At 37.8% G+C, this 12,858-nt stretch overlaps 1 protein-coding gene across 6 annotated transcripts in view; it reads right to left on the reverse strand.

The window, feature by feature from the left end:
• SLC38A6 (solute carrier family 38 member 6) overlaps positions 1–12,858 on the reverse strand; it is a 46,307-nt gene that overhangs the window by 6,264 nt on the left and 27,185 nt on the right. For 3 of the 6 annotated variants that reach the window (XM_054199888.1, XM_054199886.1, XM_054199883.1), the window contains exons 9-15: positions 8,566–8,631; positions 8,319–8,372; positions 6,719–6,798; positions 5,893–6,002; positions 1,993–2,117; positions 991–1,135; positions 795–889 (exon numbers count right to left, since the gene is read on the reverse strand). In XM_054199888.1, coding sequence (XP_054055863.1) covers positions 795–889; positions 991–1,135; positions 1,993–2,117; positions 5,893–6,002; positions 6,719–6,798; positions 8,319–8,372; positions 8,566–8,631 — 675 coding nt within the window. Of the gene's footprint in view, positions 1–794; positions 909–980; positions 1,136–1,992; positions 2,118–5,892; positions 6,003–6,718; positions 6,799–8,318; positions 8,373–8,565; positions 8,632–12,858 lie in introns of all 6 variants that reach the window. The other 3 variants (XM_054199887.1, XM_054199885.1, XM_054199884.1) reach the window with 2 other exon arrangements.

The following is a 12,858-nucleotide window of genomic DNA, read 5'->3' on the forward strand; positions in this document are numbered from 1 at the left end:
CAGATTATAATAAAACCACAGTTCAAGAGACAGTAGATTGCTGATTTATAACAAGGCCCCAAATCTGTTGGAACTAGTCACAATTTTAAATGATCACAGAGCATCGTGATTAAATTTTCTTTCAGATTGCCTATTTTGTCAATACAATAGCAGCCCTATGAATCATAAGAATGGAAGAAGGGACTACATATAAACAGTTTGTCAGGATTTTAGCCACTGTCACAGAGTTGCTCTGCTGAGCAGCGGTTAAAATGAAGACAAACAGTTACAGTGCAAAAAGCAGGCTGCTGCACAAATTCCAACTAGAACTTAATCTACTATACCAAGAAAGAAACCATAAAGAGAAGGAAAAAAAAAATAAAAAAGGAAAAAAGGAAAAGGAAGGGGAAAAAAAATATGTTTTTCAGAAGGCTTACATAGAAAACAAGCAAAAACACTGTTTCACTTAAGTGCAGTTTGGCTTTGTTCCAGCTGCCCAAACAACATCAGAGTAATGCGTAAAAACTGAGGAGAAATTGGATTAAAAGTCAACATCTGAGAACTATAGGGAAAAGCATGTATTCAGATCAATAGTCCAACACATGGACATACTGCTGCTCAAAAATCTCTTGTGAAGAAAGAGTTTCAGAAAGACTACATCTATCATGAAGGATAAAAGGAAATGCTCACAGTTTTTGGGAACTGCAATGTAAACAGGAACTTTGCCCCTTGGATTACGTGCTCTACAGTGTATCAAGATGCATCTAAAATGAGTCTGTTCAAGTATAATCAGCACACGTGAAGAGAAAGCATACCCCAAGTTTCTGTGGTGATAAAAAGTCCTCTCTGCTAAGCTTAAGATAAAATAGTCCAGGATATACAAAAAGCAAACATGTTGATGTGGTTGAACCTTTAAAAAAAACCAGAAAGTAAGATTTTACTTAGAGCAAGAATACGGAATTTTTTGAAGAAAAGCTTAAAAAAAAACATCAAACAACCAGAACAACTTACCAACTACTCCAAATACATTTTTAATGTCTGGCACATACATCGCAAACAGAACAACAATTGTATTCAGTGCTAAAGTGACAAGGATATGGCAAATCCACGACACAGGAAGATGAGAGAAAAATACCATCAATACAGCTTTCCTTGCCTACATAATATAAAGAGAAACATTGTATGGGTAAACACATACATATATTTTCATCTTATCTCAATTGCATAAACTTATGAATTATATCATTCCAGATGTGAAAGAACATTTTAAAAATCAAAATGCAAAAAATTAAGTAACAGTTAAACGTTTTGTCTTTCTGTAGCCTCGAGTTTACTTTAGTATTAAAGCAGTATTTATCATGTAGCCATTAGCCTTAAGGAAGTACTCCTATTTCACAGAGACAAAAGAAGGTTTGGGGGCTAATGCTTCGTCTCTTTGAGCATGCTTGGTAGCAAATGTCAGCGTGTTGCCAACTGATACGTAATCCATACGCTACTTCTATATACAGTTTTGCACGCACAATTTCTTTTTGGTCATAACTGGATGGATTTTCAGTTCTACCATGGTATTGATAAACTGAAGTAGGGTTTTTGGTGAAATAGGTGAATATGTGGTTTTAATTTACAATTAAATTGAGTTTTCAAGTATAAGTGTGTGTGTGTGTGGGGTGCGTGCATGCAGAAAGGAAAAACCAAGTCAGCAAAACTCAATTTAAGGGGGGGGGGGGGGGGGAAGTCAAACTAAATAAACTTTAGAAGTTTTGAATTCCCTAAATTAAAAACAATGCTGTGGGCTAGTTTTAATCTGAAATCTGTCTCAAGAGCACAAATTAGCTTAGTGGTTAGTTGTTATTTTGGAGCTCTCATGGAACATATGCAAATATGTGGTCTTTGATCAATCACTTGACAAGTGAATAAGATACACAAGACTAGATGCGACTCAAATATTGCAGTCTGCAAAGCATTAGTGTTACCATTGCTTATGCCAGCTTCAAAACGTTTAGGAGTACTTACTGGGAAATGGATTAGAGGGACTGTCAAAAGCACAGCAAACAGTATGGCTACTTTAACACTCATGATGACAGTATCATGAGGCAGGTACCTGCTGTAACCTTGTAGCAATTCAGAGTCCACTTTGTCTGAAAACCAGAAAAAATAATTGCTTTGTTAACCGTTTAAGAACTAAAATAATTAGCAATGCATATTAAGCTTACATTCAAATGGATCAATTTGCTTGTGACTAATGCAGAGTGGAAGGGGGCTGCAGATATGGGTCACTTTGGCATTACTGATACAGCAGGGTACGTAACCTCGAGAAAACTGAAAAAACTTCAGGAGGCAAGTCTCTGTAGAGCCTCTGCTGAAGACAAAGCTATCTAAAGAGAAGATACAAGTATGAAGGTGAAAGCATTAAAAAGAAAGAGGATGTGACATGAAGCCAAGTACACATTACTGTAAAACTTGTTCTATGTGTCTGAAACAGTCATTACTAGATTGTTTTGGTTCAAGTAGAAGCCAGAAACAAATTAATGGTGATAAATTGTCTGAATTGCATTTCCTTTTTTATTTTCCCCAGAAACATTAAGTGATATGCAAGGTAAAATTTCACAATTTGAAAGAAACGCTGCAATTCTGATTTAAAGAAAGAAAGAAATGTTAAAACCATGCTAGCGTATGTGCTTTTACTGACTGTAATTACCAATATATTGCTGGATGACTTGGAGAAGGATAACTAGCATCAATTATACTTCTAAAAGATATTTATTATTAAAAAAAACAACAACTACACAACAACAAAAAAAAAAAACCAAAACCCCCCAAAACTATTGACAATTGAGATGGATTTTTCCCCTATGCCTCATAAGTAGAAAAGTGCAACACAAGGACACCTGAAGGCTGTCAGTTTGGATTCTTACAGCACCCAAGGTATAATAGAGGATGCACCCAACAAGGTCAAACGCTTTCACTGACAGCGCTGTTTTCTTCAGCAGTAAGAATCTCATGTGTTCTCCACCACCTGCATATTTAGCTTTGCAAAGCTGAGTGTTGTGGAATTACTATAGTACCGTATTCCATGAATACACCATCACAAGCATTACTTGTGTACTAGTCAAGGCAGAAGTGGGGCAAAAAATGACGGAACAGTGATGAATCCTCCACCTTTGACTTTTGCCGCTTTTAATGTGAAAACTTTCACTAAGTTAACAGCAAAAGTCAGAGCCCTGAAAGTGGTCTGCTATCCTGCCTTTTTTTTTTTTCAGCATACCTTTACTAAATGCTTTTTTAGACTTCAGAATGGACCAAAATTTCCGCCAAAGTCCAGTCGCCATCTGAAGTTTCAAACTCACAGAAAACAGAATAAACCATCTGAACCACAGAAAGATGAAGCATGCCTCATTTCAAAGAGGGAACTCTTTTTTTGTTTTCAATTTAAAATAAAATGTTTTACATTTTCTTGGACTGGTGTTTGAGGAACAGGGAACAGATTCTCTCTATTTAAAGAAATAAGTTAATTAAACACGACAAGCAAAAAGTGAAAAAAGGAGAAGCAGCTTACAAGGGCAGGGGGAGGGGGAATACAAATCTCTTGCAGACATCCCCTGTTGGTAACCAGTTTAGGCTCCTGAGTCTAACAGTTACTAGAAGAAATCAGGCCTGCAGAAAACCAGAAATGTTCCCAGTGAAACAGACTAAAAGACTAGTATCAAGACAGGGTCTTGTCCCAAACAAATCATGACAGCGAAGCTAACAGGAACTGCGATGGTTGCTAGGACTACTACCATTTTTCTTTTTTTTTTTTCTCCCCTTTTTTTTCCCCCCTCCTTTTTGAGATTTCATCTGGAGACAGATGGTCATCCCACACTGCCTGCTGAAGCTCTCAGAGTGGCACTCAAAATCATATTTTCCTATAAACCACATGGAGACAGTCAGGAAACAGTAATAGTGGCCTATACGCTATTAGAAGTTTCAAGACTCCCCATATAATTTTTCAAAGGATTCTGAGTGTCAAGGGAACATTTTCAGACAGTTATGGTCAGACATACACTTATACTTGGGGTAAAAAAGTGCAAAATTCCCTAGAAATCTGGAATTATTAGCTGCTGAAAGACACTATTTTTGGTGCTTTTTCAGACACTATCTCAACTGAACAATCAAGAAATATAAAACACTCTGAAAGGAGAGGAAATCCTAATCGGAACACTTTTATCTTACTGCATTACTGTCCCTTGTAAGAATTTTTATTCATTCCAATCAACACAGGTTAGCATGCGATCATCTCATAAAAAGGGAGAGTTTTCAGAAGACATTGGAAGAATCCTCATAGATGACTGTGATGCATTTACATGATGGTATTTGTATGAAACTACTCCAGAAGACAGATCACCAAGTAGAGGCAATTCAATTTGTCAATGCGTGTTATGTGAGCATAACACAAATTCACAGCAGGATACAGAGACAAATGACATTTCTAAGAAGAGGCATCACACTGTGACGTTACATGACAAGGTACTAAAACTGTTGTATGAAATAGACGCTCACCTACTTCTGCCAAAGTTATGATGGACCCTTAAAAAAAAGCCACTATGTAGATAAGTGTTATGAAATCTTGCCGTGTACTTGGGAAATGCAAGAATACCAGACAGACAAAATCACCTGTGTTTAAACTCAACTAAAAAACTGTACCCAGAAGTATTCAAAAGTCCAGATGCAGAGTTATTAAATTGGTACTGAAGCACATTGCCATGTAAACCCTACAGCAAATGAAAACACAAGAGGTCTGTAGAATGTGGTAGGGCAAGTGTCATACCCCACCCACTTTTCTGTTTGGTAAATAAAGCACTATGTCAACAACATCTCTAAGAAATATGCATTTCTTGGTTCAGTGCATGTATCAAACAGATGATATCTCTGGCTCAGGAACTGCACGCAACACAATTACTGAAGACCAGAAGCATGTGCTAGGAAGCCCAACTCAAAGCTTATCCTTTTAAATTTTTCAATCCTTCCCTAGTCTTTTGTCATTGCCCCCGATTAGATGGGCACTTTCTCTGATTCAGACCTTCTAATTTTCTTATGTTCCTTGTCAATTTTTTTCCAGAGTCCTCTAGTTTGTCTTTACATTACACATAAACAAAGGTATCATGAAGAAGTCACTTTGTGCAATCCTTTAAAATAAAGCTTTCCTAAACCGGATGATTCATGGGAAAAAAATTTTCCACTCCCAGCAGAAATAGCTAGTGTTAGTTCCAATTAATTTGTAAAAATACCAAAATGAAACAAAGAAGCCATACACGCGTTGTACCCAAGCTGTATCGGACAGGGAAAACATGCTGCAAACCTTCATGTCCACCTAACATTAGGGCTAGCTTGCTCTGGGTCAAATTCCCCTCATAAAAGACAACTGCCTAAGTGCTACTTAGAGACTACAAATCAAACATGCTGGGATATCACAGGGTTAGTAAGTGATAAATGTTGCTAGAAAATAGAGCCTTAGAACAGACCTTTCAAACTTGTTGCACAAGCAGACTATTATCAGATCTCAAAATTTCTCACAGGCCACGATAAATCCGTTCCCAGTGAAAATATTATGCAGTCCAACATATAGTGTTAATCAGTAGTCTAATTACATAGCATTACAGAACATCAACAGATCATCAGCTACAGTTTAGGGACCAATATCTTGTCTGTATAGCACTTTCGCACATAAACCCTGCAAAGTTTAGCCACATTACACATTGACAAGTCAATGAGACTGTAATAATTTGCAGTGTTAAGCATGTTTTCAGTCTTCACAGGAACAAGATTTCTGAGGATTCAAGTGTATCAATGCACAAACAAGCCTGAAGTACTCCAGACAGAATGCATTTATCATTTATTATTAGCCTTCGTTCTAAAGAATACTTGAGGACTTACCATACTTACCATAAAATGTCAGGTACCCAAACAGAGCAGACATAAAGTAAATTAAGAAACTCAAACCAATTCCTGTGACAGTTACATTCTGCATTCTACTTTTGGATGGACTAAAACACACAAAAAAAAAAACCCAGAAAATTAGTGATGCTTAATATGTATTGTGGACTATTAAACACAATTCAATCTACATTAAAAAAAAAAAAAAAAAACAAAACCCAAAACTGCAGCTTGCCTTTCATAAGAAAGTACCCATTTAATTTACGGCCACAGAGTATCTGCTGAGGTCTGTGCTGTCAATAACATTTAGGGTTTTTTAAAGTATTTTTAATCTGGTAATTAAAGGGCACTTTTCATGCAGACAACTAACATTGTCCCCATCTTGTAGGGAATTTAGACATACCAGAGTATTTTTTAAATCAAAATTTTGATTTATACAGGATGATATATATTCAGAGCCAGGAACAGAATCTGGGTCAAAAAAACCCACTGAATCAGATGTGGCCAAATGCAGATTCAGTTACAGCAATAAAAGTTAACTAGTAAGTACCTTAGCAAATGACCTTTTTTCTCCAGATTGTCCAGGCCAGGACAATGTACTGACATTGATGATGGAACCATATTTGTTACTTTTCTCTCCTGTAAGAGAGGAAAAGCCAGTACAGACCAAAACTGTACATTTCCCAAAAAACAAGAAAGCTACTTAGTTTGCATTGTTTGATGGCACTGACTTGAAAATAAAAAAAAAATTCAAGAGTAATTTAAGGAAAATATTACAGAAATACTGTAATTATATTTTAATATTGCATGTATTTTCATATATTACCTGCGGAGCTCACAATAGATGGGTAAGACTGAGGTATGGCAGAGAAAAGAGAAGGCCATAGTTGGTATTGCATAAGCACTCTAAAATAGAAGAGAAACATCTTGTAAGTTGTTTGTTATAACAGATGGTTGGAAAAATATCTGGATGAATTCAGTTCAAGCGTTGGAAGTTAGTGGAAATCTTTCCACATTAATGCTTTGAGATAAATCTCCACAACACAGAATGGTGTCTCTGAATCATTCCACAAAAAAATGGACCTTTTCAATTGGTCATGGCTTACTACACCATGATCAGGAGAGGTCGTGCTGTCTATAAGCCAACAACTGAAAGATTCTTTGTTAACTATATTGAGGCCAAGTAAAAAGATTAGGATTTGGTCCAGAGTCAGTGTATCATTCATGAAAATTTTTAAGAAGTTTTCTAAATGCTAATACCCATAGCTACCAGTCAAATTACCGATTCCTTCATCCTAACTTCACTATTTTCTTATTACTCCTTCACAAAAGTTTGGATACAGCATCCAGAAAATACAACATGCTTTGGCATCTAAAGTTTTAAGATAGTTATATAATTAAAGCTGCAACCACACAATTAGTGGTATATTATTCCAAAAACTTGTAATAGCAGAGATGAATCATCTAGTATAGCTTACTTCAATTGCCAAGAGGAATAAGCTGAACTGTAACAAACACTTTTGTGCTGATATAATCAGGCCCATATTGGTAAAAATACGCCACTTTCTATTGATAAAATGGACAAAGAAGTAGAGATGAGTCCCAAGATTCTTCAAAGCACAAAAGGCCAGACAAAAGGCCAGAATCTCACGGTAGATGTTTCTGGTCAAAGCAGAATTTCTTCTTTGATCTACAGATAACATTTGTCTCATGTTTGCATTGCCCAAGCTTCCCCCCCCCCCCATCTTTTTCTTGGAAGGGTGGGGGTGGATTTTGTTTTCCAGACAAATGCAACCAACTGCGTCCATCCTAAATTCCACTACGCTACAAGCCTGTCCCAGATTTATTCTTCCCTTTTTCCCTTCCTCTTCACCCCACAGAGACTAGAGTTCTACAGGATAGTTCCTCTCCTGCAAGCCTTGATAGGTGGTGACATGATTTAAATGCCACATTAATTAACAAATACCAGAGCTGGCATCCAGAGAAATGGACAAGATTGCATTAGGCCTGAAGAATTAGCTTCAGGTAAGAAAAAACTAAGGTTAGGTCCAGGCTGTTTCAAGAAACCTGTTCTACCTCGCAAGGAACGAAAAGTGTGCATACAGCCAAGTAGCACTGAGTTATAAGGGCATATTAAGTTGGCTTGATCTGCCTGCATTATGAGGCTGACCACCACTGCATCTGTTATACTTTATACTTTGGTCATATTTGTGAAATATTTTCATAAATGCTAACTTGGACAGCCAGCCTCCATATAAAAAAAGAAAGAGTGAGACTGGATAACACTTGGCAACAGGTATAGGAAATATTTCAGCAGCCTATAACTACTTTTACAGAAGAATAGCTTACCCTGGATAGAGTTTAAACCCCAATTCTTTAAAAATCACCCCCTCCCTTTAAGTTTGCATATTGTTAATAGAGATTACCTCTTTTGAAAGATGAAAGAGTTTTGCTTTACAATCTCCAGTAGAATTTGAAACCTGTGGGACATACATGCAAAAAAATGGCATAATGAAAGAATAAGCCCAAACCACAGACATGAATCTTTTTAGTTTCTGTGATGATTAAGAAAAGAAGAATTTAAATTACAAGTCATTCTGAAAGTGTTAACGTAAAAAAAGCATTACAGTTACTAATAAAATTAGAAGAACTTCAAAACAGCATGCGCTTTACCTGTAAAGTCTCTATGGCACTATTTAGAGGTAGAGGACAAGGGATCGACCATTTTTTTATCATAACCTGCAAAGACAGCATATTTAATGCATGAATGATACCCTAAAAATCAGTTTAAATTTAGATAGATGTAGCTAAACCATCAGACTGTCGGCATACAAGCAGGGAGCTACGCCCATAGTAAATTAGCAGGCTTGACTGCTAGATTGTTAGGCCACACGAAGGAGACTTGACAGAAAAACTTGTCAGTGCCATTCCATACAGCTGCTTACTATGCACAGCTGGCAGCCTTATGGCGTGCCTATCTAGAGGTGGTGCACTGAAATGAGCTCTGACACTAACTGAAATACAACCAGCACTCCACATTCACTCTCTCTGTGCTCCACACTAACTGCCGCCCATACAGAATAGCTGCTGTGTTAGCTATCCCAGACTCTTTCCCTAAGCAGACAAGCCCTTAACAGAGATAGAGCAGAGCCTAGGGCTAATCTTAAAAGGCAGAAACATATGGTTTGGACTAGAAAGCAAAGGAAAAACAATAAATACAATTATTGTCCCAGAATGTCATTGGGGCTTTAGCTACACCCTGCTGGTTTAGGGACTGCCAAGGAACAGGGCTGAAAATCAAAGGGAAATTAAAATAAGAAGTGTTACCTAGTTTAAAATGATAGTTGCATTGCTCTCCTCACCCTAATTAATTTCCTATTGTAGTTGTCTGGCTTTAGAGGTTATAATTCTTTTGAAGCCTAGAGCAAGTAATTAAAAACTTAATTAAAGACTCAGATTCACAAGAAGAATAACATGGAAGAGAGCACTTCTCCTGGCGCAGAAAACTACTTTTTGGTTGCAGCCAAGTGGTGTTTCCCAGAGGATAAGGATTAGATGCTCCCTCTTGTCACCAGTGCCAGGAGAAGCAAACAAATGCTACCTCCGGACAAAATGTGGGAAAGGAAACTGTGGTACATGTCACACTGAGTCCATTGTGGCAATAACACACATCTTAAATTGCATGACTAAGAACAACTCACAACAACTCAAGGTATGGAACTAGGTAGTAGCTTGCTCAACAGCAGTCTGCAAACTGTGAAAAAGGATTATCAACGGAAACTGGCACTGCTTTATACCAGCAGATCTGTTCTTACCTGCTTATTGATTGGCTAAACTGCCTCCCTCTGTGCAATGTGAGCTACAACCTCATCTGAGGAAGCGTGTAAGAAGGGACATGCTGGTAGTACATCAAGAAATTCAACTGAAGAGCAGTCAAGGGAGGAAGAGGAAAGGACCAAACACTAACATGTAATTTGGGCCTGTATTGCACATATGCATGACTGTCACATGGGTCACCCCTGCTTCATGTCCTTCTTGCACACTAAGCAGTGAGAAGCTACGAGCTGAGACACAGATGCAGACTGCTGCCGCTGTAGTGCCACAACCATGGCTGTGCTATCTCCCCAGGAAGCCCAAGCTTGTCTAGCCCAAATGTCTAGCTGAAGACATTTATGAGGCTGAGCAAGGAGGCAAAATATTTTTTCAAGGAGATCTCTGTATTTAAAGGCACCCAGATAGGGAAAATGAAGGAGACACTTTGAAGGCTCCAAAGTAGAAGGCTTTGTGGGAGCTCTGGCTAAGGTTGGAATAGGCTTCCTGAGCAATGAAAAGGTGGATGAAGCTGAAGTGCAAGCTTTGGGGAAAGTACAGTGTGCCTGGCAGTGGTGGGGGCAGGGTTTCCTGCAAGCTGAAGAGCAAAGATATATATAAACATTGGAGAGGGAGGACAAGAAAAGCCAAACCTAAAAAGCTGAAGAACATTTTTTTCTAAAATGAAATTAATACAGATTAAGAACAGATTAAAATGGAAATAGAAGAAGACGAAATGCACTATGTGCATTTAAAATCTGTAATTATATTTGCCCACCTGCTTAATTATTCAAATCTGTTTGGGTTTCCAATCGTAGACTGCTCTGTATTTCTAATGAGGTCCCAGCAACTGGAAGAAATTTTTAAGTTGGCAGCACAGCCAGCCCAGTTAGCTGAGCAGTCATGCAGACAGCACAATCTTCCTCTACAACTTTAAGCCTATTTCATATAAAAGTTGTCCTTTGAGCGTAACAAACTTTAAGTGAAAAAACCTAAAACCTAAAGAGAGGTTCTAGTGGAAATAGGGTATTTTAAACCCACAGCAAAAACACTGCTAAAAAATAAAGTTAGAGGCTCAAACTGTTCTAATGTTCTCAGTGATGTTGCTTTTTCGTATCCTGCAGAGGGAAAACAGAAATCCCTTTATTCCAGCAGTACTGACAGCACTCAGCAAAAAGGGGCTCTCTGTGCATAACATCATTCATTACATACGACAGGTTCCCAATCTGCATCACATTTTGTTCTGAGAACATAAACAAGAGATTTTGAAAAATACCATCAGGAATCATTAACACCTTTGTTGAGCAAGCTACCAATAGGGCTGTCTCCACGAAAAAGAAAAATCTGTCTTTACTCTTCACCAACATTCAATATAGCAAGAGGGAAGGTAATAATAAAAAAAGAAAGTTTAACGATCACGCTTAATTTCTTTTCACTTAGGATTCAAGTCAGGAAAGCATTCAACAATCAGAAACAAAAGCGCTCAGAACCTCACAGAAATCTGGCTTTGAATTAACAGTTACATATATTTGTTCTTCTCCCAGATCAGCTCATCTCAGCGTTTTCACTTTTTTCCAAGTGAGGACTATAACCACTATATTAACTTTGAAGAAAAAAAGATACCGAAGCACAGAGAGGAGATACGTGCCCTGCCAAAGCCCCACAGCAGAGTACAGAGAACAAAGAGTAGTCTCTGGACCTTCGCTCAGTGCACTCACTAGACTATACTGACCAAGACATATGCTCTCTATTGTACCTATTTTTTCTGCAGGCTGTAGTAAAACTGCGGCTTGCTGGCAAAAAGCTGAACAGATGGTATGCACTTGAAAATGCACAGAATTATTGTATATGCAAAATATAATTGTATTACTTCCATATGACTAACATAGTTTTCTTCTGGAACAAATTAAAACATATCTGCTATACAGAAATTAACATTGTGCAAACTAAAACACCATTTCAACAGCACATATCACCCCCTTCAAAGCCATTAGATATGAAAACTAAACCACAGTTCATGCCTTTGAGTTTCAGTGCCTAAAGAAGTTAGAGAAAATATTCTGTGAAGAGTATTAGCTTTCTTTAAATATCCAGAACGGCTTATAAAAATTGTGACCTCAATTAGATTTACTGTGGCTGCTTCTTTGTCAGTTCACAACAAAGAGCGAGCATAAAAATGTAACCATTTTATAAGAAATCCAGAAGTCTGTATCCTCTGTCATTTATACTTTCTACCTACTTTTTTGACAGAGAATCAAAACTAAACCTTAGCTTAAATCATCCCAGCTTGACATGTCTGCACGCAAGTCTTGCTTACACACTTGCCTTTTCTGAGCCCAAAATTGTTTTCAAATGCATCCACCCATTACAACAACTTTCTTCAGACATGCATACACATTCCCATAGAAATCCACGAGATGAACGTGTTTTAAAACACCTTCAACTACCTTCGGCCAAAGGCCTATTTCAGCATTATAGTTAGTGCTTTTTCTTTTCTTTTCCTTTTTTTTTTTTTTTTTAAAAAGATAAATTTTAGGAGAGAGGTCAAAAGTTAAGGTAATTTATAAATATTACAAATGAATTTCCATTAACTCTGGAGAGGCTGTGGCTGCTCCTCAATGCTCAGCTTAGGAAGAATACTTCCCAAGGTCCTACAAACACTGCAATTCCCCAGGGATACCCTAGGGAGATGTTTTGACAGCTTTGAAGTTTGGTTTTATCACATGGTTTAGTTCCTAATGGATTGCCTTGGTCTCCTGGATGGCATGTTTGTTCAACTTGCCTTCAACTCTGTTTATCCCTTTGTAAAACAGGTATTAAATGCAAGTCAGTGCAAGCCAGAATGACAGGGGAGAGGGGGAACGTTTTTCCAGGCTCCCAAATAAGATTCTTGTTTCTATACCTAGCTGACAGAGTGTGAGTTGCTTGGTTGTACTACATATTACACATGTGCATTAACACACTTTTTCCCCATAAAAAGAAAAATAGTGCAACTTAAAGGCACATTTTCCCTCTTAGATCTGCCTAGCAGGTCTCACTTTTGATATTTGGAAACATCTACTTCACAGGGGCCTTGAGAGGGTGACCATCAGGGTCAAAAAACCCCATGTGGCTCAGAGAAAAGAACTTTTCCTTTCAGCGGGAAAGAAGAATAAG

Source organism: Rissa tridactyla, chromosome 4 (assembly GCF_028500815.1).
Source record: "Rissa tridactyla isolate bRisTri1 chromosome 4, bRisTri1.patW.cur.20221130, whole genome shotgun sequence".
Lineage (NCBI taxonomy): Eukaryota > Metazoa > Chordata > Aves > Charadriiformes > Laridae > Rissa > Rissa tridactyla.